The sequence below is a fragment of the Poecilia reticulata genome, linkage group LG8 (genome assembly GCF_000633615.1).
Source record: "Poecilia reticulata strain Guanapo linkage group LG8, Guppy_female_1.0+MT, whole genome shotgun sequence".
Lineage (NCBI taxonomy): Eukaryota > Metazoa > Chordata > Actinopteri > Cyprinodontiformes > Poeciliidae > Poecilia > Poecilia reticulata.
This window is the reverse complement of record NC_024338.1, coordinates 17,437,308-17,463,187: the sequence shown is the minus strand read 5'-3', so window position 1 is coordinate 17,463,187 and position 25,880 is coordinate 17,437,308. Positions and strand designations below refer to the sequence as shown.

At 36.2% G+C, this 25,880-nt stretch overlaps 2 protein-coding genes across 3 annotated transcripts; one reads left to right on the top strand and one right to left on the bottom strand.

Moving 5' to 3' along the window:
• Positions 1 to 467: 467 nt before the first annotated feature.
• On the bottom strand, positions 468 to 12,092 carry ddx42 (DEAD (Asp-Glu-Ala-Asp) box helicase 42). Its single transcript, XM_017306244.1, has 18 exons — positions 11,999 to 12,092; positions 11,053 to 11,271; positions 10,772 to 10,928; positions 10,157 to 10,212; positions 9,836 to 9,872; positions 9,442 to 9,594; positions 9,244 to 9,348; positions 6,409 to 6,528; positions 6,150 to 6,326; positions 5,947 to 6,075; positions 5,760 to 5,859; positions 5,637 to 5,684; positions 5,155 to 5,252; positions 4,745 to 5,021; positions 4,382 to 4,608; positions 3,449 to 3,559; positions 2,634 to 2,738; positions 468 to 1,649 (listed from the first exon to the last, which is right to left on the bottom strand). The coding sequence occupies exons 2-18, from the start codon at positions 11,262 to 11,264 to the stop codon at positions 936 to 938; spliced, it is 2,826 nt and encodes a 941-aa protein (XP_017161733.1). The 5' UTR covers positions 11,265 to 11,271; positions 11,999 to 12,092; the 3' UTR covers positions 468 to 935.
• A 1-nt stretch (position 12,093) lies between these two features.
• Positions 12,094 to 25,742, top strand: strada (STE20 related adaptor alpha). 2 transcript variants are annotated; one of them, XM_008416303.2, is made up of 13 exons: positions 12,094 to 12,177; positions 13,088 to 13,157; positions 13,457 to 13,514; positions 16,255 to 16,283; positions 19,211 to 19,313; positions 20,046 to 20,167; positions 21,167 to 21,275; positions 21,363 to 21,486; positions 22,469 to 22,640; positions 22,716 to 22,820; positions 23,490 to 23,743; positions 23,827 to 23,869; positions 24,617 to 25,742. In XM_008416303.2, exons 2-13 carry the CDS (start codon positions 13,146 to 13,148, stop codon positions 24,770 to 24,772), a joined length of 1,287 nt encoding a protein of 428 aa, XP_008414525.1. In that variant the 5' UTR covers positions 12,094 to 12,177; positions 13,088 to 13,145; the 3' UTR covers positions 24,773 to 25,742. The 2 variants fall into 2 exon arrangements, with proteins under 2 accessions (XP_008414525.1, XP_017161734.1); XM_017306245.1 differs by lacking the exons at positions 12,094 to 12,177; positions 16,255 to 16,283 and having other exon boundaries at positions 13,126 to 13,157.
• Positions 25,743 to 25,880: the final 138 nt, after the last annotated feature.

Here is a 25,880-nt window from a genome sequence, read left to right as displayed (position 1 = left end):
CAAAAGTATTTGGTAAAAAGGTTTCTCAAGCACGAAACTGATCAAACCATAAATTGTTATACAAATTACATTATCAGACAGATCAAAATATAAAGTTACGTAGAAATGTTGGTATTGTATAAACCAAAATAAAAAAGATTAATATAGATAACATAGCTAACAATAAATAGTTAAATTTTTTCAAATAAATACACGTAAAAGCTAGCTAGCAAGGGTATGTTAGCAGTAAGCTAGCGGTTACTTAATGCGTCTTCAGAGTGCGACTCAATTATGCCTGATAGAAAAATCCAGGGAGAAGAAAAAAAAAGAGAGATTAAATAGTCGAGCAAAATTTTACATATTAAAAGTCAACTTGCATTTTAAAATTAATTTAAGACATGACTGATTGATGCACAGTCATGCCGTGAGATGAAGAGCAGTTGGCCATATTAAGGAAGAAACTACTCAAAGCAACTGGACACCAAAGCTTTAAATCAAACATGTTTTTTTTATTTGCGATATACACGTATGCCATGGAAAGGCACTCCACTAAAACATGAATACAATACACAAAGAGCCACACATAGTTGCTTTGACATGTTCATTTACCTGTGAACTGAAGTTTTGTAGTACACAAAATGAAAATACACAAAGCATGAGCTTTGCAAGCATAAAGATGTGTGAGAATGCATCTTGAACTGCATTTCTTTATTTTTTACTGACATTAGAATTCACAGCTTTTATGCTCGACTTGACTAACAGTAACATCAGCTTGGATGGTATGTGTACAGTTGGTGTTTATGAATTGTCTGTGCTGAACAAACCTTGAGTCCAAACCAACTTTTCTGACCGCTTAAACCAAAAAGGCTACTTCTTTCAAGCTCTGATCTGCTACCGGCCTAGACGGACCAACTCTTGTTATGGAGCTGAATATGTGGAGCTAAGATGTGCTAACTTTAGTTATCCCATCTGCTCTTCCTGCGTTTCGGCGGGTCGGGAACAGCGAAGCTATCGTCTCCCCTGTCCCTCCCGTCCCCGCTCCCCCTATCCCTCCCCTCCACGCTCCCCCTGTCCCTCCCCTCCACGCTCCCCCTGTCCCTCCCGTCCACGCTCCCCCTGTCCCTCCCCTCCACACTTGCCCTGTCTCTCCCCTCCCCGCTTCCCCTGTCTCCGCCATCCCTGTCCCCTCTCCGGTCATCTCTCTCTCTTCTGCTTCCGTCGCCATTTCGGGTGTCGCTGTGGCGGCTGCTGTGGCGATCCCTGTCACCATGGCGGTCGCGATCTCGGTCTCCGTGTCGGTCCCGGTCACCGTAGCGATCCTCGCCGCTATGCCGCTCGCTCCTGTCGCTGTGGCGGTGATGGCCGTCGCCGGGGCGACCCTGGGACTCCCCGTGTCGCTCCCGCGGGGTCTCTCTGTGTGTCGGGGGTGCGGGTGGAGGGCTGCTGTGCTGTGAGCCGGTTGGACAGGCGGGCACGGAGCTCAGGGAGCCGGCGCTGGTAAAACCAGGCATTGAAAAGGCGGCCATGTTGGGTCGCTCAGAGCCGTTGGCGGCCTCTGTTGGCACCGAGCTCAGGCTGCCGGCGCTGGTCCAACCGGAGGAGCTGCTGGACTTGGTGCTGAGCTTCGGAGGGCCGCTGGTTGCCGCCACAAAGTGGCTCTTATACTGAGCCTAAAACAAAACCAGACACTGAAATAAATGATTGGCTGTATGAATGAATTAAAATGGCTGCTGAGAAAATTGTTTCCACTATTAGTAATTTTCAACAGAAGATTTAAGGTGATCCATTATACTTCCTTGAACAGGTTGGAATAAGTCCATGGGCTTTACAAAACACGCTCACTGATTTTTTTTAACACAATATCATTATTGGGTAATGAGATTTTATATTTTGATCTCCTTTCAGAATGAGCTGTTTTAGGGTCTCATTACTTTACATCCAAATAAACTCAACTTTACACTCTCAGGTAAAAATGGCTGCAAACAGTTGTGTACAACTGTACATCTTTGAAAAGCAGAAGTAGAGCCTCCTGCACAACCAAAAAATGTGGCAGGTGGTTTGTGGATGGCATGTCAACAACAAAACACATGTCTTTTTCAGCAGACATTGTACAGTGCATACAGCGGTAAAACCAGCAGATCAACTGGGCCCGAGCTCAGCTTGGGTTGCTAGGTAACGGGGCTTAGCTTCACTGGGGTTGCTAGGTAACAGTCTGGGGTTACTAGGTAATGGGCAGGACCTGCTGACTTGTGACTTTACATTTGGAAGATTTTTTAAATGGCTCACTTTCCAGACAACAAAAACATTAACTTAATGCCAAAAATAAATGATTATATTTAATTAGTTGAACTTACTTTCCAGCAAAGAATTAATTCAATCCAAAAATGTAAAAAAGAAACCAAACACCTAAAGTACTTTTTACATCTAATGGTGAAGATGGTAAGTGTCACACCTGTAATTTTATTAAATTATTTTTTAAAGTGGGTTTCTTCCTTTAACAAATATCAACATTCAAATGTAAGGTTGAATAATCTACATTTTTCAGTGTATGCTACAGCAACACGCACAATTTTTACACATCATTTATAAATATAAATAGTTTTCATTGTGAAAAAACAAAACTAATTAAGAGAAAACATGATTACAAACAGCACCTGGAAAGCTTGTTTCAGAGCAGACATGCGGTCCCCCATCGCCCCAGTTGTCGGTTTGCTGTAGCCTTCAAAGCTACTAGCGGAAGACAAGCTGCTGCTTCGTTCCTGCAAATATTTTAAACGTTACATTTATTTCTTTAAATCACAATTCACAGTAGGGCTGGGCGATAAAACAAATTTATCAAATCTTTGGTGTTTGAAGATTTAATTTCTTGTAAAATCTGGATTTATTTTTTCACCAATGCGCTCCTTGGGTTTCCATAGTTACGAGTGATGTCATCTTGCTTGATAAGCGTTTTTTCTCTCTCTCTCTTTTATAGCTTCTATTATTAATTGGACTTTAATCGCAGGTTAACTTTACAATAAAATGTAAGATCCAGGCTAAGATTTTGTTTTTCAATAAAAATTAAGTCATGTTTTAAAAAGAACACAATCATAGTCATTTAAAAGTCTTAATATTACCAGAATGAAGTCGTAATATTTGGAGAAAGAACTTAAAAAAAATTCAAGCTTTTGTCCCATTAAAACTAATATTATGACTATATTCTTACAATTAAAACAAAAATGTTCATACCCTGGCCCTAATAATTTGAAATACAACTCACAGAAGGGATGGTTGGAAAAAAAATGACTTTTTGGAAATATTTTCTGTCATTTGTAATTAATTTTAAAAAATGATTAAAATCTGGTGTGAAAAAAAAAAAGATTTTATTTTAAGTCATGTTGCCCAGCCCTAATTCAGAGGTGTTGTATTTTTGTGCTATTATTTTAATATCATGAAAAGCAGCTTCAGTTTATGTGGGTCAGTGACTTACAGAGCTCTCGGCCCCCAGACCCGGTCTCTCTTTGTAACCAAGGCCGCCTCCACCGATGTTCAGCTTCTTTCCTTTTCCTCCCTTAAACCGCGATTTCCTGAACCAGGGATTCTGGGGGAGATCAATTAAAGTACAAATTACACAAAAACACAAAATCTTATCAAGTATTTATGTAGTGCAAATATCTCAGTTCACTTGAGTTTAGGCAAAACTAACTTACAAGTAACTTTTCAGCAAGAAATAGGAGATTATTTTAAGTAAATAATTCCTTAAACTGATTCTCCTGGTTATAGATCTACTGAATGCTAAATAATATAAATATATTATTACACTGGAATGACAACGACTCTTTCACTATAAATGATTATTTATATTTTGGAGTGGTAAGTTGGACAAATTCGAAACAGTTTGGAGGCATTTAATTCGTATGTGAGAAAAATGGAGATAAAAGATCAGATTTTAAACTGCTCAAATCTATAGAGACCGTTTTAAAGTTGGCTTTTTGTTTATAATGTATATCACATTACATTCAAATATGGATTCTGAAATGTTTTTGTCATAAATTATAAAAAAAAATAAAAGCAATTTTGGAAAAAAATCCTAAATATTGATAAAAAGTGCCAGTTTCTCTGGCCGATTATTTCATTTATAGCATGGGAAAAATCTCTTCCTATAAGTGAAATAATCTGCCAGAGGAACTAGAACTTTTTCATCAATATTTACAATTTATTTTTACTTAAAACAAGTTTCAATAGGTTGCTAAAAAGTTACTTGTAAATTAGTCTTTTATTATTTCAAGTATACTAAGGTATAAGTGCTAGAAAATGGACCAAAAATGCTTTAGAAATGTTGCTATATTTAGCACAATCGTCCATGAAACAGCAAACGTGCCCCCCTAGTTAGAATGTGATGTGTTTTCCGTGTTAATCCCACCTGCATGGCTAAATCCATGAGCTCTTTGGGAACGGCCTGATTGGCTCCCTCCAGGTTTCGCACCAGGTCGCCTGCAAACGAAGTGTCTTTGCTGGTCAGGAGGGTGTAAGCGACACCTTTCTCCCCGGCGCGACCCGTTCGGCCGATTCTGTGAGTGTGTGTGTCGATGTCGCGCGCCACATCGTAGTTCACCACGGTGCGAATTGACGGGATGTCCAGACCGCGGGCTGGGGGAAGGACAGGGAGGTGGCAAACATTACAATCTTTTACATTTTAAAATGAATCTAAATAGAGTTACTCAGCTCACAACATGTAAACAAATATATTTATCAAAATATTTGAAGATGAAGTGGAAGTAAACACCGGCTACGTCAGTGGCCACCAGAACGGGTAAATTTTTCTTCTTGAAGTCGCTGATGACTTTGTTCCTCTCGCTCTGGTCCATGTCTCCGTGCAGGAGGCCGAGGCTGTAGCCCTCCTGAGTCAGGTTAGTAGCCAGCTCCTCAGAGTTGGCCTTCTTGGTGACGAAAATGAGCACAGAACCGGTGGAAGTGAACTCGACCAGCCTTCGGGTCAGCCAGTTCCATTTGTCTGACCCGCTGAGCAGCAGCTCCACCACCTGAGTCACGTCTTCGTTGGCCTTTTAACCGAAACCATTGAAAGGAAGAAACAAAATCTGCAGATGAATCCTCCCACAGGTAAATGTTTGACACATAATCTTGTCCTAAAATGTATTTTGTAAATGTTTTAATCTGAAAAACATCTTAAATTACCTCTCCGATGTCGCCTTGCACAACCCGAATAGGATCAACTAAAATGTCCCTCGCCAACCTCTCGATCTTTTTACGAAAAGTGGCGCTGAAGAGAAGAGCTGCAAAAGAAATTATAGTAGCAATTAGGGCTGAATAATCATGATAAATCGATTATTGAAATAATTGTCAACTAATTTAGTCACCGATAAATAGTTAACTGGAGTACAGCAACTCTAAACCAGGGTTTTAACATGAAAGAACAGAGTCAAAGCAATAATTAAGACATAACTGAGCACAAATGGCTATTTAAAATGTAAATATTAATTATATTTAAAGATTATTGAGTTTTCAGAATGTTCCTGCATTATTATTGTGCCATCACCATTTTATTACTTGAAAATGGTCCCAAAACAACAATATTATTGTTTATTGCAATAACTTATGGGACAATTTATTATCCCAGAACTTATTTATTAAAGTTACAAATCTCAAACATGACTTACTCTGCCTGTCTGGGCGAACATGGCTTGCAACTGATCTCACCTGATACTCTAAATAAGAAGGGAGAATTATTTATTTACATACTTAAAAATGTAACAATGTAAAATATAATAATGTCAGCTTACCAAATCCCATATCAAACATGCGATCAGCTTCATCAAACACCAGATACGTCACTCTCTGTAAGGATGTGGCCTTTTTTTTAACATGGTCGATCAGGCGACCCTGTATAAACACATTTAATTCGCTCAAGTTCTCGTTTATGCATTCCGACGTCAGCAGCAGCAAGAGAAAGCAGGTGAAGTTTCTCACCGGCGTGCAAACGACGATCTCTGCTCCCTCCTGCAGAGCCTTGGCCTGCTCCCACATGCTGCCGCCTCCGTAAACAGCCACAGAACGCAGCGAGTACGCTTTCCCAAAACGCTTACACTCTGCATGGATCTGCACAACGCAAGTATAATAAATAAACGTCTTCAGCTTATTTACATCACATTTACAACACTACAGTTGTTTACCTGCTGACAGAGCTCCCTGGTGGGACACACGATGACCGCGATGGGTCCCTCTCCGGGCTCCAGCTCCTTCTGGTCCATGATGTGAACCAGCATCGGCCAGATGAACGCCGCCGTTTTACCACTTCCTGTTTTTGCAATGCCGATCATGTCGCGTCCAGAGAGAGCAATGGGGACTCCCTGGAAGAACAAATAATGTTGTTGGACCAAATTCTGGCTTAAACTCTGCAGCCTGAAAAATGGAAGTACATTTTTACTGAACCTGACACTGGATCGGCGTGGGCTGAGTGTACTCAGACTTTCGAATCTGATGCATTAGCTGCTCATCGAAGCCAAAGTGAGCAAAGCTGGTGCAAAGTTTAGGAGGAGCAGCACCAGAAACCTGAGAAGAAGAGAAAATAAAAGAAAAGAATGAGTAAAAGGAAAAGAGAACAGAGAAAAAATAAGAAAAAGGAAAGAAAAGGAGAAAAAAAGAGAAGAGCAAGAAGGAAAGAAGAATAGAAAAGAAAAAGTGAAAAAAGAGGTAAAGAAAAGAAAGGTAAAAAGGTAAAAAGAGAAAAAATAAAGAGAATAGAAACAAATAAAAAAAGAAAAAGGAAGAAAGAAAAGAAAGGAAAAACAAAAGGAAAGAGAATGGAAAAAACAGAAGAAAGGATAAATTAAATAAGAGAAAAAAAGGAAAAAAGAAAGGATAAAAAAGAAAAGGAAAAAACAGAAAAGAATAGAAAAGAGAAAAAAAATTATACAAAAGAAGTGAAAAGAGAGAAAAGGAAATAAAAAGAAAGATTAGAAATAAGAAGAGAAGCAAAGAAAAGAGAAAAAAATAAAACAAAATAAATATTATATTTGAAACAATTCAACCAAATCATGTTAAGGTAAACAAACTTCCTCAAATTAATGCTTAAAAAATCTCTAAAAAAAATTCTTGCCAAGTTTTGTGGCTTTTAGCAAACAGAAATAGTTTTGTAATTATAACTGATCTAAAATAACAAGAAAAGTTTAGTTTGATTTAACTTTAGACCGTGAGAAAAAAAAGGAAACATGTCCGTCTTTTATACAGTGTAAGAATTGAGGATCAAAACTGACATAATTAGAAATAAAACCAGAAACATATATTTTGTTTTTCCTTTTTCTTAAACATAAATTTTTGTCAAGAAAAAAAAAAAATTTTTTTATATATATATATATATATTATATATATATATACACACAGTGGGGAAAATAAGTATTTAGTCAGTCACCAATTGTGCAAGTTCTCCCACTTAAAAAGATGAGAGAGGCCTGTAATTGACATCATAGGTAGACCTCAACTATGAGAGACAAAATGTGAAAAAAAATTTTGAGAAAATCATTTTGTCTGAATTTTAAAGAATTTATTTGCAAATAATGGTGGAAAATAAGTATTTGGTCAATAACAAAAGTTTATCTCAATACTTTGTTGTATATCCTTTGTTGGCAATGACAGAGATCAAACGTTTTCTGTAAGTCTTCACAAGGTTGGCACACACTGTTGCTGGTATGTTGGCCCATTCCTCCATGCAGATCTCCTCTAGAGCAGTGATGTTTTGGGGCTGTCGGCGGGCAACACGGACTTTCAACTCCCTCCAAAGGTTTTCGATGGGGTTGAGATCGGGAGACTGGCTAGGCCACTCCAGGACTTTGAAATGTTTCTTACGAAGCCACTCCTTTGTTGCCCTGGCAGTGTGCTTGGGATCATTGTCCTGCTGAAAGACCCAGCCACGTTTCATCTTCATTGCCCTTGCTGATGGAAGGAGGTTTGCACCCAAAATCTCACAATACATGGCCCCATTCATTCTTTCATGTACACGGATCAGTCGTCCTGGTCCCTTTGAAGAGAAACAGCCCCAAAGCATGATGTTTCCACCCCCATGCTTCACAGTAGGCATGGTGTTCTTTGGATGCAACTCCGCATTCACTTTCCTCCAAACACGACAAGTTGTGTTTTTACCAAATAGTTCTACTTTGGTTTCATCTGACCATATGACATTCTCCCAATACTCTTCTGGAACATCCAAATGCTCTCTAGCAAACTTCAGACGTGCCTGGATATGGACTGGCTTAAGCAGGGGGACACGTCTGGCACTGCAAGATCTGAGTCCCTGGCGTCGTAGTGTGTTGCTGATGGTAGCCTTTGTAACATTGGTCCCAGCTTTCTGCAGGTCATTCGCTAGATTCCCCCTTGTGGTTCTGGGATTTTTCCTCACCGTTCTTGTGATCATTCTGACCCCATGGGCTGAGATCTTGCGTGGAGCCCCAGATCGAGGGAGATTAGTAGTGGTCTTGTAGGTCTTCCATTTTCTGATTATTGCTCCCACAGTAGATTTCTTCACACCAAGCTGCTTGCCTATTGCAGATTCAGTCTTCCCAGCCTGGTGCAGGTCTACAATTCGGTTTCTGGTGTCCTCCGACAGCTCTTTCGTCTTCACCATAGTGGAGTTTGGAGTGTGACTGTTTGAGGTTGTGGGCAGGTGTCTTTTATACTGTTAACGACTTCAAACTGGTGCCATTAATACAGGTAATGAGTGGGGGAAAGAGGAGCCTCTTAAATAAGAAGTTACAGGTCTGTGACAGCCAGAAATCTTGCTTGTTTGTAGGTGACCAAATACTTATTTTCCACCATTATTTGCAAATAAATTCTTTAAAATTCAGACAAAATGATTTTCTCAAATTTTTTTTCACATTTTGTCTCTCATAGTTGAGGTCTACCTATGATGTCAATTACAGGCCTCTCTCATCTTTTTAAGTGGGAGAACTTGCACAATTGGTGACTGACTAAATACTTATTTTCCCCACTGTATATGCGCTTTTATTTTTAATTATGTCAGGTTTGGTCCTCCATAAATATCTGGTTTTAACTGTAAATAACGTTTTCCAAATTTAGGCTTTCAACATAACATTAGGTTGCACTTTATTACAAAACCGTGCAGTTTGAAAATCATTCACTAATTAAGGACTTTATACAGACATCAAGCACTTTCCAAACCTTGAAAACAGCTAATTTAAAGCAACTTTGTAGAAGTATTTGGAATAAAATAGCCATTTGAATGTGAAATAAAAACATAAATAACTGGCTTACTCTCAAGTTGAGTTTCTGCCTCAACTCCAGCACTTGGCTGCCGTTGAGAATGCTCAGCTCCTCGTGTTCATTGTAAAAGTTTTTCTCAAATGGGGGGTAGTCGATCTACGAGACAGAGGATTCACAAGAAAAAACTATTATCTTGATCTTTCTTTAAATAAATCACACAGTTAAAGTGATTTCTACTAATGAGAGTACCTCTGAGTGGTCAATAGGTGGCAGCGGCAGGATTATTTTCTTTGTTGTAGAAGGAATTGGGTTTCCATCACTGTCATAGTCGATGTTTTCGTCCTCTTCCTCCTGGGTCAGCCCCGCTGTGGGATTCTCTGCCATGTAGCGGAAATACGCTTCCTGTAGAGAATACAGCACTTTATTTTAAAAACAAACATAGCACTTCATAGTTGAGCAACTAAAAACATAAAATTACATGACTTGTCGGATTTAAATAAAAAAGAAAATTCACAAAAATCAGGCCACAACAATGATCCTAATTGCAACCTGCGGAGTCGGAGAAATGTGATGCAGAATAAAAGATCAGAGAGGTTACAGGAAGTACGTCTCTGGATTGAAAAACTTTGGAAAGCTCACTCACCTGTTCATCTTCTTCCTCAATGTCATCACGAATACCCCTGAAAAAAACAAGCGGAGAAAAAAAAACTTCCCTGCAACTCGTTCATACACCAAAAGGAGCCCACATCCCACAATGACTCTGCCAAACGCATCACTTTGGTTTTGTGACTTTTTTACCCACAGTTAATGGAGCAACTTAAAGACACAAAAGTATCACCCAAACTTGAGAAAATAGGAAAAATCAGACAAAAACCTAAAATAATTACTGTAAAGTTTAAGCTTTTATCGGTTTTTTTCTCAGGAATTTCTGTCTTTAATGGATAGATTAAATGAAAATACTTACTTGGATGATTTTTTCTCCTTTTCTTCTAGTTTCCTCATGTCTTTAGCTGCTTGGTTCTGAGAAAAAGGAGATAAAATAGTAAAATACAACATTTTAATTTGTGTAAATGTTTAAAGATAGCTTCAGGTTCATTGTGGGAACTACTGAGAAACAAAATGAAACAACACCAGATCTTCAGTGGAGCTTTGGATGATCAACTATATCAAGAATGATTGCAATGATCAACAGTATTGTTGTTTCGAGACCATTTTCAAGTAATATGTTGATAATGCTACAATAATGCAAGTTCACCATATTTAAGACCAAAAATATTTTATTTTGAAAAAAACACTGGAACTGGAAGATATTTAAATACCCAGAATAAAACACAACAACCAAAAACGGTAAATAAAACGTAAATTAAAACCATTTACAAGCAAAACTACAACTAAAATGCATTTAATGTCACTGTAAACAAAATTGCTCCTCAAAAAATATTAATGATCATAATGGAGATTATTGAGCTCATTTTAACTTATTGACAGGCCTAATCTTCAGTTTCACCCTTCCAGTCTTTGTGAGTGGTGGATTTTTATGCTTCAGAGTTCAACAATAACTTTATATGACTTTCCCCACCTCGACCTCTGCCATGAAGGCGTCCAACGGGTCGTCTTCGCTGTCTGAGCCGCCGCCGCCGCCCGACTTCATCTGCTGCCGCGTGGGCGAGTTCTCAGCAGGAATGTAGGGCAGATCGGCGTTGCTGCTGGACTCTTCTTCATCGTCTTCGAAATACCTATAACAAAGGAAAAACAGACGATTTTAATTTGCACAATTATGTTTACATTCCATTCAGATCTTAGCAGTTTGACTAATATTGTTGTAAAACAGTAAATTCAATGAGGGCAGCTGTCACTTACGCGTTTTCTTCATCAAAATTAGCTCTTTTAGACCCTATTTTGTAGAAAGACGGAAGCTGTGGGCTTTTCCCATAACCACCACTTGATCCAGAAGCGCCAACTGTTGTGTGAGATTTTGGGGGAACATTAGGCTCCTCTTTCTTCCCTGCAAGGGAAAAACCTCCAAAACCAAACCCACGCTTCACTCCTGGACCGCCTTTGTTCCAGTTCATGGCTGCGCTGTGAAAAACAAACAAACAAACAAATGTTTGAACTGCTTTAATCCCTCCGTTAGATTCATATTTGATCATCCCTGCAGGGAACCTTAAAGATTTTAGTCCGTTAAAAACTGAAATAAAAATTGTGATTATGAAATATTCTCATTGTAATACCCAAACTGTAATTATTACTTCTTAAATTACTTTTCCACAGTTAGCATCAGGAATTAATGCTGTTTGTCTCAAAAGATTATTTAAAAATACATATATTATGTACTGTTTAGCAGTACAGTTACTGAATGTAACTGCTGCAGTTAAATACTCTTGTTGATCGCTGGTAAACTTAAATTTATATATATATATATATATATATATAATCAAAATAAATAACCCCCCCATTAGTTTAGGAATCATTCAATGATTGAGCTTCATTCGCAAGAAGACAAAAAATAATCAAATCGAAATGCAAATGAGTAAATATGTGTACATCTAAAAGAACAATTGTACACTATCGAATATTTTCATCTTTAAAGATTGACGCTTTGCAACAACGATTTGATTTTCGTTTTACAACACAACATGCTAGCATTAGCTCAAGGCCGCATTAGGGCTAAGGCTAATGTGTGCGAAGAAAAGCTCTACATTTAACGAAACGGTGAAAAACCTCGATAGTTAGTTGCGCTATAACGTATAAATCATCAATAAAAGCGGTGCTAATTTTAAGAACAGATATTTGTGCATTTGTTTACCTATTTCGGAAGCTAGTAAATGTTTCTGTGCTTCTTTTAGAACGCAGTGGGCGTCTTCGTTAGTTACGTCATACGTAATAGCGGCGTCTCGTCGTAGTTGGTGCGTAACGTCGACCAGAAGCGTAGAGAGGGGGATTGCTGGAAACATTCTGCAGGAGCGGATGGACCGATAAATAAAGGTACTAAGAAATATTTTATTTCCACAGTGATGTCGTGTTGCTCTTCACTGGCCGGCGGTAGGTAGCTATGCGTCAAATAACGCCGTTTAAATTGGTTACAGTAAGTTAAAACAACTGCTTTTGCTAACTGTTGTTAGCTGATGCGCCCTTCACCATTAAATAGCAACATTAGCAAAGCTGTTCTCTGAAAGAATAGCTGTTTTTCTTCATTAAGTGTGGCATTTGCACTTAGCTTGCTATCACTGAGTACGTATTTTCCCTTATATTTTATAGTTATTTCAGCAGTATTGCCAGTTAAATTTGTTTTGCTGGAAGGGTTTAATAAAACAGACGGGGCAAATTGAGAATTTGGATGGTTTTGCAACGTGCAAAAAAAATTTTTTAATCAATTTTCCTATCTGGTTGCTTTTTGTCTTTTAAAATGGACCTAATCAATAGTCCTTGATGCTTTAAGTCTTCCTTAAAAGACTTTGCAATCATTTTTATTTCAATAAAAATTTTTTACAGCTAAGTACGAGGACATTTTAAGAGGATGATTATTTTTTGTTGCATTTTGTGTTTAAATTCAGTTCAGTCTGGTACTTGAACCATAACGTTAAACATTTTTTAACTTTGTTTACATGCTATTTTTTGGTGCTCTCGTTCTGTCATAAAGACGATTACTGAATATTTTTTTCTTACCTGTTTGAGATTCTCACAACATTATAAGTAATAAATGACATGTAGTTAAAATATTATTAATTATGTCAGCTTTTGGACAAAGAACACAAATCAAAAGGCTAAAATGTGGGATGCATTAGGATGCATTCAATTTTTCAGTTAAATTTTAAAGAATATCAGTTCTTGTGGTAAGCTGCAATGACAGGATGGAGGAAACATTATTTTCATTATAGTTCCTTTATTTTCACAGATATTCACAAAGGAAGTTAATTTCAGCATCCCATGTAAGAACAACCTCAGGAGGATCAATGTCGTTTCTTGTAAGTGTTTCCATTGATTGATTCATGTCTTCAACCCTGTTTTTCTAGGTTAATATTAAACCTCATATAGAAATTTTGAACTAATTGAAGTGAAATAAAGTCTGTTAGAGTATTTTTTGCTTTAGTTTTTGTAGAGTTTTTACAGGAAATTTGTATTTTTCTTGCACGCTTGCTGTTTATTATTAACAACTGCCGTCAACAGCCTTAATTACTCTCTCTTTGTCTTTCTGTGGACGTTTTTCTTGCTTTCATTTTGCTTTTTTTTTTCATGCTTGAAATTAACCTTTTCTATCTGTCAGCGCTGGGTAACTGAGAAACTGAGTGTGGAGAGCCTGCGGGATCTGGAGTTATTTGGAGGTGAGGTTCAAGTGAAACACTTTTTAAGAAACTACTTTAGGTTGTTTCCTCTCAGGTCCTGCTTTGCTTTGCTTTCCAGACATCATTCTAAATTTGTTATTCATTGTTTTGTCTGAGCTTTTTTTATTTCTTTCAGTTTTTGTCAACATTTTATAGGAAAATGATGCAAAAAAAATTCCTTTGATTACCTTCTCATGTGTGCTGCGGACGCTTTTATTGGTTTACTGGTTTGAAAAATCTAAATAATCATTTTTATTTGATCTAAGAACGAGAAAAGTTTCAGAAATAGAAACTGCCAGTATTCACTTGTTTAAGTGAAACTGTCATCATAGAAGAAAAGAAAACATTTTGTGTTTTTTATTTATTTATTTATTGACACTATTCAAGTCTATAAAATATACAAAATAATAATTTTCAGAAGAATTTGATTTTCTTTTCAAACAAAGCTGACAGGACAGGAAAACCGCAATGAAAGTGGAAGAAGAGACATTTTTATTCAATAATAGCACTAAATCAGAACCAATATCTTTGTATTTTTAAAAAGTATAAATACTCTAAACAGTTGCATTATTTTTTCAAAATGTTTTCATGTACCTTAAACATATAAGCTCTGCTTGACGGCACTGACATTAGTGGTTTTGATGGAAATTGACAGTAAATTTTTAAAGGGTCGACGTAGATCAAACGTTGTGCAAATATGAATATTTTTTCAGTTTTTAAAAAACTATATTTGTTATGCAAAATTGCTGGATTGGATTTATTTCACTGCAACTTTACCTCATTTTCATTTGATTGCGTCTTTCAGCATTTGTGCATGTTTGTACAAATTGGTCATTTGTTTTGGCTGCACACGATTCCCATTGCCTTACATAAAGTTCCTGTCAGAATTTTAGATTTAATCGATATGAGCATGAATATCAGTCATTTTCTGCTGTTACTGATTATCTCTACACTGTGCATTTCAAATGAATCGTCGTCGCAGTTTGATTGTATGCAGCATTAATTTTGCTCAGATGTTGAATAATTGAGAAGTTGTTCGAAAAGCAGATTTAAAAAGTAGAAACTACAAGTTACTTCACTGCTAAAATAGCAAATGTAAGCCAGAAAAAAACTGTTTTTTAAATAAACTTTGTTGTTGGAATGGAAATATTGAATTAGTGTAACATTCACCAACATTATTGTTTTCCTAATTCTTCTATTGATACATTTGAGCTGTTTTTCTCCCAGGATGAAATGATTTTGCAGCGTGTAAAAGTGAATTTTGAAATCCATACATTTTGAAATCCATACATTTTGTTATTGATTTGCTGTATGTTGCTCAGGAAGCTGCACCTGAACCACATGTCTCGACTCTATGTGTAATCGGTCAAGTTATTTTTCAGTGCTGCGTTTCCTGCGGCAGATCAGACTTTCAAACAAACTTTCAATGATGTTGAGTTTAAAAAAAGATGTGAAACCAGCACTTTTACTTTCTGAGTATTTTTGTGGCTCTTGTGGCCTGAATTCACAGCAGTGCAGACAGGAAAGAAGTGAAGAGATAAGTGGGGGAGAAACGCAGACATGCAGCAAAGGCACTAACGTTGGAAGTTAAACGCCAGACGGCTGTCTGCAGGTCTGACGTCTCAAAACAGGTCGTCTCTAGAAAAGCCCAACCTTTTAAAAATTACGCACTGAGCTTAAAAGAAGAGATTGTGTTAATATCAAATAATCGGCCAGAAAAACACAGATGGGTAATAAATTAAATTCATAGTTTAATTGAAGTTTCCTGTTTTTGAAGATTTAATTTTTTAGAAGAAAAATAATTTTTTTCCATTATTTTACTCCTTGGATTTCCAAAGCGGCCATCTTGTTTTACAGCTTCTGTTTATTTTTGCACTTTGAATTCCAGTCAGCCTTACACACTGATTTTTTTTTTTTAATTTCTAATTACGAGAGTAAAGATTTCTGAGAAAAATAAAGACGTAAAATGAGGAATGTTGAGCATCTTGTGAAGTTATACTCTGGTATAAATTTCACAAATTATACTTAATAGAAATATTTAACTTTTAACACATCAGTATCAAATTGTTATCAGCAGCAGGACTTAGAAATTGTGCAAATAACTGTTTATTTTGAAAGAACTAATTAAAACAAGTTTTTCTGAGTATTTTTAAAATGTTTTTTCTGGTAAAATTATTGTAAATATTATGACTATGTTGTTGTAATTAAAGAAAACAACTAATGGTCCATTATGCAACTCACAGAAATAATAACTGAAATAAAAGCCACTTTTTGAAATATTTTCTGTCATTTTTAGAAAAGAAAGCTAAAAACATCTTTTATGAAAAAATCTGATTTTAGTTTTAAGCCTCATCGTTCGGCCATAATATATGTTTAATTTTGACTCTGTTGGGATTATTTTTGAACATCCACCAAAAATTAAATCTTGTTCACCCAACTCTTTGCTGTTGTTGTAAAATCATCCTGTCCTGGGGGGAAAAAAACAGATAAAATCCCCAAATTACTATGACATTTATGCTCATGATGAGTTTATGTAAAATTCTGACTGAAACTGTAATATCTGTAATTAGGGTGGATTTTTTTATTTTGTGAAGCAGGAAACTCCTTCAGTCAGATCTCCATCATGCAACGGCTGTGCTTGGCAGCTGAAAAACCAAAACCCTCCTGTGAACAGAGATCCTTCTCTTGTTTTCTTTGTGTTTCACGTATTTGTGTCATTGACATGGTTTCTCTACCCCAGAGCAAGCTCAGGGATTCTCACACAGGAAAGTAAGTGCGGTACTCCTGTCACTGCATCATCATCATCATCATCCTCATTCTCCATGTTGCCTTTGTGTATGTGCGTGCATGCACTGATACAGTACGTATGTGCGCACAGAGATTTACATTTCGAGGGATTCATGATCTCTCCAGGCTTTGGACATGTTTGTATGCACGTGTGTCCAGTTCATGCTGCACATGCCTGTTTTATAGATGGTTTTTTTTTACACCTCACAAACGAGAGCTTTTGTTGCAGAGTTTATTGTTTTTCCTCACAGATTTAATACTTTTCATGTGAAGCCTTTTAAAATAGAAAAATCCTGAGTAATTTGTGTTTTAACGTGTTACAGACTGAAAGTCCAAGCTCATTGTGTAAAGAACCTGTGCTGTGAAGTTTTCTCTGTCTGTATGGAGTTCAGATGTTGAAGTTCTTTGCCGTCCACTTTGGGTCTGATCACTGTTCGGTTCTCCATTTGATCAGAAAACTAAAGCCGCAACCAAAGATTATTTTAGTAATAGATTATTCAATCGATTAATCAATTAATCAGATGGAAAAACTACCACATTCTGCAGATATTTCAGTTTTTAAATACAATATTAGAAATTCATTAAAATATGCAAATAAACAAATAATTCAGTTGCTATTTAAAATAAGAAAATGTGATAATAGCATTCCTTCATCGAACGCTTGATTATTTGCAGCACAAGATGCAGCTAAAAAAACCACATCTAACATCAACATGTGAAAAACAGATTAATAAATGGATAGAAAAAAGTGTTTAAAAGATTTTTTTACAGAATTTGAACTAGGTGAAGCTAAAACGGACACTTGAGGAGTTTTTAGTAGAACTGATTTATAGATTGTTTTTTTCTTTTACCTTAAATGCAAAATGTTAATGTTTTGTGAAATTTTGGCTTAAATAAAGTTCTGGCTTTATTTTTCTTCTGGCAGTTGGCCTTTTTAAGTTTGTATTCTCTAGTTAATGATTAATCTATTACCAAATCAGATGACAATTATTTCAAAAACTGATTAATCATGATTAATCATTTCATCCCTTAAATTCTTTTGTGCATTTTTGACATAATTACTGTTTTGAGTATGATGTTCTTTCAGCAGTTTATTTTGAGTCTGAATTCTTCAGTTAACAATTAATCAATTACTAAATTAGTTGACAATTCTTTTAATAATCAATTAATCATGATTAATCTGATTATTTGTTTCAGCTTTAATATTTTTTTTGTCCATCTTAGGCTTAGTTGCATTTTTGAGCATGTTGTTTTGTCAGGAAGTGGCCTTTTTTGAGTCTGCATACTCTAATTACTGACTAATCAGTTACTAAATTAGTTTATTTCAATAATCGATTAATCATGATTACTCCGATTAATCGTTTCAACCGAACATGAAATATTTACAAAGGTTTCTTTAAACCATGGCTGCCAGAGCATGCTCGATTTTCCTGCTTAGACGGTTTTAATTTGTGCTTCCTGGGTGCGTAAAGCTTTACCATTTAACTTTCTGTTTATGGAAACAGTCTCTGGTTTTATCTGTGTAGATATTTACAGAGGCTAAATGTGCATTTTTATTTTAAAATGAAGTCATACATTAGCCTTCATCCGCCTCACCAGCTCACTGCTGCAGTCGGTTAATTTCCATCATTTTTCAAAAGCGATAACTTGATGGAAATCAGGAGTCCTCACTGCCAAGAATGTGGAAATGTTTACATGCTGCTGTTCTGTTAGCGGTGGTTCACAAATACGTTAGCTTACTGTGGCCACAGATCCTTATGGAAGCATTTCACTGCCACAGTTTGGAAACAAATTCAGGTGCCGCATTTTGTTTTAACGAGAAAGTTCAACGTTAAAAAGTGAGCGTTTTGTTGCTAAAAAGAGATGAAAGGCTTGTTTAAAACAAAAGTTTTTCATTTTAATGAGTTTTGCTCCTCGTTCTAACGAGAACGTGTTCAATGCGATGAAGTTTGTCATTAAAGAATTAAAACCATTCTCATTTTAATTAGAAAGCTAAAATGAGTTTTCTCATTTTAGCTTTCTAAAATAACGAGAAGGTTATAACGAGAAGGTTTCTCATTAAAATGATCGTTTCTCGTTAACAGGAGATGCAAAACGTTTAAAATAAAAAATTATCAATTTAACGAGAGTTTCTTGTTGAAACAAAAAAATATTTTAGTTATAACGAGATTGAAAACTTATAAAAATATGGGTAAGTTTAGGTTGATTCAAACTGAGAAGGCTTTCTCAGTTTAATGAGAAGTTCTTGTTGAAAACGAGAAAACCTCGTTATAATGAGATTCATTGTTTTAACGAGACAAAAATTTCTCTTTAAAATTATAACATTTCTTGTTAGAATGATAATTCATCTCACTCAAATGAGGGTTAGAATTTGCTAAAATGAGAAATGTTCTCATTTAATTGAGATTAGTTTTACATCTCATTATAGCGAGAAGGTTTCTCGTTTAATAAGAAGTAAAAATATGCTTGTTAAAAATCCTTAACGTAACTAGCCGTGACTCTTTCTTCTTACCCTGTTTCTTCTAAATATCCCAGAATATGTTTTACTTTTACAACCTTTTTTTTTTATCTAAAAGAGAATATATTTTGGTTTTAATGACATTTAAATCTCGTTAAAAGGAGATACTGCTTCTGAGTTTATTTCCAAGCTTTGACAGTGAAACACTCTAGACCTTAAAGTGGAACTGTTATTATATTTTTAATTATTTGACCTTTAAGTCAGGCTTGTACTCACTGGATATGATGGATGTTGTTACTAATGTTTTAAACCCACTAGTGCTGTCTGTCTGCCTAACACTGTAGTGCCACAGATTGGTCTTTTCTGTTGTTTTGTGATGGTTTAAGGGTTTTATCTGAGACGAATGAGGCTGAAATCAGAGTTTCGTGTTGATTTGTTTTTTCTGCTCCAGCCCCATGAGGACAGTGAGGAGAGTTTGAGCTCGCTGCCACGCCGAGACACGATGGGCTCCTTCCTGCCAGACAGCGGCTCATACGAGCTGCTCACCGTTATCGGTAAAAAACAAAAAAAGCTGACATTTATGCACTTTTTATGTTTTAGCATGGACAGTTTCAACAAATTTTTGATGGGTAGTTTCTCTACAAAAACAACCAAATCACTTTTTGTTGATTCATGCAGTATTTTCTATTGAGTCATGCATTTGTTTGCTTTTCTAATTCTATTCTAGCTTGTTGCTGCTTTTGTTTTGTTTAATTTGTAATAACAAACTGTTTTATATATAATATTGGGCAAAAAATTTTTTATTTGTCATTATTAACATTATTATACATTTATTTGAAAAATTTTGATTCCCCCCCCCATCTATTAATTCCTTCTGTTTCCATAGCAATAATTGATGTCAGCACACCGAGGGCGGCCATTTTGTTTGACAAATATGTTTCATAGTTTCTGTTTATTTGGACTTTGAATTCAGGTCAACTGTACGACAGAATATTAAGGTCAAACTAGGATTTTGGTTTTGTTTTTAATTACAAGAACAAAGTTATAACACAACAAGAATAAAGTCAGAAGATTACCAGAGTAAAGTTGTGATATAACCAGATAAAACATTTGTTTTAAACATTTTCAAATTACTTTGTGCCTCACGAGTATAAGTTAATGTTTTTATCCGTTTTGTAGATTTTTTCTGTGTTTTTAATACCTGTACATGGAGCTGTGTAGGTAAACGTTGAACTCAGATAAGTTTGTATCCTATTTTTAAAGTGAAGCATATTTTTGGTTGTTAGGAAAAGGCTTGGACGACCTGATGACTGTGAATCTGGCTCGTTACAAACCCACTGGAGAGCATGTGGCCATTCGTCGAATCGACTTGGAGTCGTGCACCAACGATATGGTCACCTACCTGCAGGTCTCCTTCTGTTTAAGAATGATTTCTAACGCTGTGATTTATTGGGAATTATTATCTCAGCTACTGTGGTATAAAAAAATGCATGCCTCCTTACAGATTTCTTCACTTAAACGTTGCAGATCATCAAAGTTTAACACAAAAGAAATATTTTTTAATTACATTTTTATGTTTAATTTGAAAAAATTGTCCAAAACATAATTATTTAGCTTACTTTATATTGTTAGACGAGTTAAATTTAAATAACATCTTAATTTTACAGGATTTTGGTAGCTAGTGAAATGGTTAATTTATATTTTCACACAGAATCATGTTGGTCTGGACTACTTTTTCCCCTTATTACTTCAGTTTATCGATTTAAAAACTACCTATGTTACATATGTTACAAGTTGTCTGATTTAAAAATTTGTTGGATGATTTGAAAACATTTAAATGTGAGGGGGAAAAAACCCCAAAAGGTGGCATTTAGACTTTCACAGCGCTCTACAGTTTTGTCAGCCCTTCAAAAATCTTACTGAGTATTTTTGTCCAGTTTCTAGAACAAATATCTTATTTTAAGTGCATTTTAAACAAGACATTAGAGCTTGTTTTAATGCAATAATTCGATAATATTGGTGAAAAAGTTCTAGTTCCACTGGTGCCGTTACCTAGCAACCCCAGCAAAGGCCACGCCGTTACCTAGCAACCCAGTTCTAGTTCCATTGGCAGATTATTTCACTTATATAGCAAGACAATTCTCCCATGTTGTAGGTGAAATTATCTTCCAGTGGAACTAGAACTTTTTTGATCAATATTAAGAAATTATACACTTGAAACAAACTCCTTTATCTTTTCTGTATGTTAGCTTTGTTTTATCTCAAGTATAATAAGATATTTGCACTAGAAACCAGACAAAAAATACTTGGTACGATTTGGTATTTTTGCAGGGAAGTTTTTTTTTTTTTCTGTCTAATATAATTTTCCCTGCTCATTTCTAAGACTTTTCTTTGCTCTTTACACAAGGGTGAGCTACATGTGTCAAAGTTGTTTCATCACCCCAGCATTCTGCCGTACAGAAGCGTCTTTATAGCAGAAAACGAGCTTTGGGTCATCACACCGTTCATGGCTTATGGTACCAAACAGAAACACTCGAAACGTCTTCCCCTGTTAAATCTAACACAGGAGATTTTCTTATCTTTATTATTATTTTATGTTGCAGGTTCAGCTAGAGATCTCATCTGCACTCACTTTTCGGATGGGATGAGTGAACTCACCATTGCGTACATTCTGCTCGGCATGCTAAAAGCTCTTGAATACATCCATCACATGGGATATGTACACAGGTAAGATTAACTGATATATGTGAAAAAGATGAGCCTATCTCTGGAAACCGCACTGCATTTTCTGTTATCATCTTGTACTATATTTTGTTATTGTTGTTATTGTTAACCTTATTTATTTACATATTATTTTAAACACTTTAAGAACTTTTTGTGTGAACCTACATAACTGTTCTAAAAACTGTTTTTACTTTATTTTCTTTATGTTATTAATATTCTTAGCTAGTTTTGATTGTATTTTATTCTCAATATTTCTCTCTGCTTGTCTTGTTAGTCTGTTGTGATAATATGTTAATTATTGCATGATGAATTAAAATGAGCTCAATAATTTCCCTCTGATTGTTTTATTTAAAGGACAATTTTGTATACAGAGACTTTATAATCATTTTATTTATGATTTTGGTAAAAAAATTTCTCTGTTTTATTGATCATTTTTAGTTGTGTTTTATTTTGAATATTTAAATATCTTCCAGTTCCAGTGTGGATTGTTTTATTGGTCTTGGAGATGGCAAATTTGCATTGTTATGCCAGACCCAGTAAATTAGTCCAAAAACAATGTGATCATTTTATTGCAATAATTATTGTGATAATTTATCATCCAGCTAAATGTATTATCAAGACAGGCCTACCTGTTTGTTTTTATAACGTTTTGGACAAGTTACATATGTGGAAAGTTTTATTTGATATCTGACCACATAATATAATTCAGATTGTAGTAGTGAAATTAAATTCAGTTCAAATTCAAAATTACTTCATGGATCCCAAAGGTAAATTATCATTTTGTTTCAGATTCTTCATAGAGTTTTGGTAGATAGTGATGGCTGATTAAGACCTCCTGTAGCAGTCTGTATTACAGTGAATCAGAAGAAGCCTCTGACTGAAGACACTGTTTTCCCAAGACAGTCTGATGAAGAAGATGGTATTAGTTAAACCATGCATTTGGATTTGACTGATGGCGGGTTTTTTTTTATCGTTTTGCCCATAGAAGTGTGAAGGCCAGCCATGTTTTGATATCTGCAGACGGACAGGTCTGCATGTCTGGTCTGCGGAGTATTTTCAGCCTCATCCGTAACGGCCAAAGGGCCAAAATGGTTCATGACTTCCCTCAGTACAGTGTGAAGGTGCTGCCTTGGCTGAGCCCTGAAGTGCTACAGCAGGTACGGAGCATCAAACCGTACCGTAACCCTGTGTGTCTGTCCTATCAGTAAACATATTTTAATTGTTTTCCCCAGAATCTGCAGGGATACGACTTTCGATCAGACATCTATAGCCTTGGCATCACGGCCTGTGAATTAGCCAATGGACACGTGCCGTTCAAAGACATGCCAGCTACACAGGTGAGCAGAAACTCAAAGCTACTTCAGCCATTTTGACGCGTCACATCCTGTTAATCAAAAGAAAGCCACTCAAGGGCCTTAGAGGTGCAGCAAATCCTCAGAAACACATAAAAAATGCTTGAATTCAAGTAAAGAAACATGAAAAGAATCCCAGTTACTCGGCTGTAGTTCTGAATTTATCTATTAAATGGGACAAAATTTACATTTTTATACTTCCAATAGTGTGCCATTACCTAGCAACCTCAAACAAGCCCATCCCCGTTACCTAGCAACCCAAGCAGAATTCCAGCACATTTGGTCAGCTGGTTTCACCGCCACTGTACAGTTGCTGCTGGAAAAGAAGTGTTTGGTTGTTGACTTACCATCCAGAAACCATTTTCTGTATTCCTGTAGGTTGTGTGGGAGGCTCCACTTCTGCTTTTCAAAGATGTACAGCTGTAAAACTGCACATCCGTTTACAGCCATTTTCACTTAAGAGTATAAAAGTTGAGTTGGGGGCGTGACCCGCAGTGTAAAGCGTTTTGAGAGGTCAAAATGACTGGAAAAAGTTCAGTCCATTTACCATTGAGGTTTGTGGTTGTTGTAAAAAATTCGAAGGGTGTAAATACTTTCAGAAAGGACTGACTTTGGGTTTTAACAAAATGACCTACATTTCTTATTTTCTTGCAGATGCTTCTGGAGAAGCTGAACGGAACCGTGCCTTGCTTGCTGGATACCACCACGATTCCCCCGGAGGAGCTGTCGCTCAAGCCGTCCCGCTCCGCTGCCGACTCGGGGATCTGCGAGGGCCCGAGAGCCGGAGGGCCCCGGCACTCAAACGGAGAGCCGTCTTCATCCTCCGGAGGACATCCGTACAACCGCACATTTTCCCCCCAGTTTCATAACTTTGTAGAGCTGTGTCTGCAGCGAGACCCGGAAAACAGGTTGGTGAAATCTGATTCATGCTGCGTATGATGTTACTAAAAACACGAAAGGCGTTTTTCTAAAGTTTTACTTTTTGTTGCAGACCATCTGCTGCCACTCTTACTGGACATCCTTTCTTCAAACAGGTGTGTGGTTTTTAGTTTAGCTTAAAATGTATGAAATCAGGCATGTTTTCTTTTAAATAAGTTTTTTCTTACTTTCTTACAAGGGCTGCAACTAACGATTATTATAGTAATTGATTATTCTGGACAATTTCTGTTAAATAAATTGGCACATACTGCAGATTTTTCATTTAACCACCTAAGCAATTTTTACACAAGTTTAGAACATTTTTTAAAAGCAAATAAACAAATAATTCAATTCCTCTTTTTAAAGTAAGAAAATGAACATTTTACCTAAAATGCAATAACTTGACTATGTGTAGCAAATGATAAGAATACAGTCAGGGCTAACCTGTTGGTCGTGTTTTTTGGATTAATTTAAAGGATAATAAGGAGCTTAATAGGAATTTTATAGAATTTGAACCTGGTGAATCAAACGAAGCTACTTGGGGAGATCTGGGTTCAACATATTTCCTTTTTTTTTATATTAAATGCAAAATGAATGTTTTGTACAGTTTTGGCTTAATTTCTGCTCTATGTTCTTTCAGCAAATTAACTTTTCCTTTTAAAACTGACAACTCCAGTTAACGATTAATCAATTACTACATTATTTGACGATTATTTCAGTAATCAATCACGATTAGTCATTTCAACCCTACTTTTTGTATTGGAAAAACATCTTTCCAGCTGCACTTGAGACTTAATTTCTTTTATGACAATAAAAAAAGCTTCTCCTTTCCCCTTTATCTGGCATCATGTTTGTCTTTTCAGATCAAACGTCGGCCGACGGAGGCGCTGCCTGAGCTGCTGCAGCCGGTGTCGCCCATCACTTGCTTCGAGAGCTCCGGGCCGCAGGACTCCGTTTCTGGACTGGCGAGTCTGGAGTCTGGCCTGAGCCACCTGGAGGTGGACGACTGGGACTTCTGACAGCCAAGGACTCAACAAGCAGTGGACTGGATGGAGAAACTCTTCACTGAGGATGGGATTTGTTATGTCATTGATCTCCTTTTAAATTGTTTCCACTGTAATTTAAAAGGAAGTTTTTATTCACAGACAAATTTAAAGCTAACAGTATCAGGGCTGTTGTGAAAAAGTGGGCATGGAGGAGTAAATATCTGCCTAATTACTCACCAATTTACAAGAAAAAAACGTGGAAAGTTGTAAATATTTAGGAATAAAATTTTAATTTTCCACTCTGACAGCCAATAATTTATGTTAAAACTTGAATATTGTGACATTATGAAGTCAAATGTGTAGGAAAAAAATCTGAATTTTACCAGGTGAAATCTCAGATAAAATCAGATAAAAAAATATAAGAAGTCTTCTAAGAATGAGTTGTACCTGAGTTTTTCTTCTGAATCAAGAGCATCTCTGGTCCAAATTTTACTGCTTAAGTATTTTTATTGCAAATGTCCCACTTTATGATCTCAGAGAAATTATTTTTGTTTTCTTCTTTACAAATTTTTGGCTTTACAATGTCAAAAGAAGATAAAATGTATGCCTTCTTGCAAATTTACATCTTATCAGAACAGGTTTTTTTTCTTGTAAATATATTAATCTCACCTTTTAGTTTTTAGGTGGAAATTTACTCCACCATGACCATTTATTTTCTTCTAATGGTCCCAATACTCTGCATCTTGATGTCTTGCTCATGTTCTGTTTTCTAGATGTGCACAAACTCACACGGCACTGAAGGCCTGATTACGGTTCACTAAAACACAAAATGCCATTTCTGAGTCGATCAGAAGCTGCTTGATATTTTTTCAGGAACACTTATTTTGCATTTAAATGGTAACTTTATCATTTCCCACAGATGACTGTTACTGCCTTAAAGCAGATGGAAATGTTCTTGATTAACTTACTGAACAAACTGGATGTAAATGGGTTTTTTCACTTGCTTCGAGCTGTTTTTTTGTTGCACAATTTGAAACTGAGTGATTGGGCTGTTACTGATGGGGAAAGTTTTTTTTTTTTTTTTTTTTAAATGCTTGTTTTGTTTGCATGTATATTTGAACGTAAGGGCAAAAATTAAAAC

Bases quoted from the DNA above. Each gene is read 5' to 3' on its own strand.
- strada (XM_008416303.2), top strand. The intron at 21,487-22,468 runs GTAAGATTAACT...TTTTGCCCATAG, and splicing joins CACATGGGATATGTACACAG to AAGTGTGAAGGCCAGCCATG. The intron at 23,744-23,826 runs GTTGGTGAAATC...TTTTTGTTGCAG, and splicing joins CAGCGAGACCCGGAAAACAG to ACCATCTGCTGCCACTCTTA.
- ddx42 (XM_017306244.1), bottom strand. From the start codon at position 11,264: ATGAACTGGAACAAAGGCGGTCCAGGAGTGAAGCGTGGGTTTGGTTTT. The intron at 10,213-10,771 runs GTGGGGAAAGTC...CCTTTTTCTCAG, and splicing joins CCTTCATGGCAGAGGTCGAG to AACCAAGCAGCTAAAGACAT. The intron at 6,327-6,408 runs GTTCAGTAAAAA...TTGTTCTTCCAG, and splicing joins CCACGCCGATCCAGTGTCAG to GGAGTCCCCATTGCTCTCTC.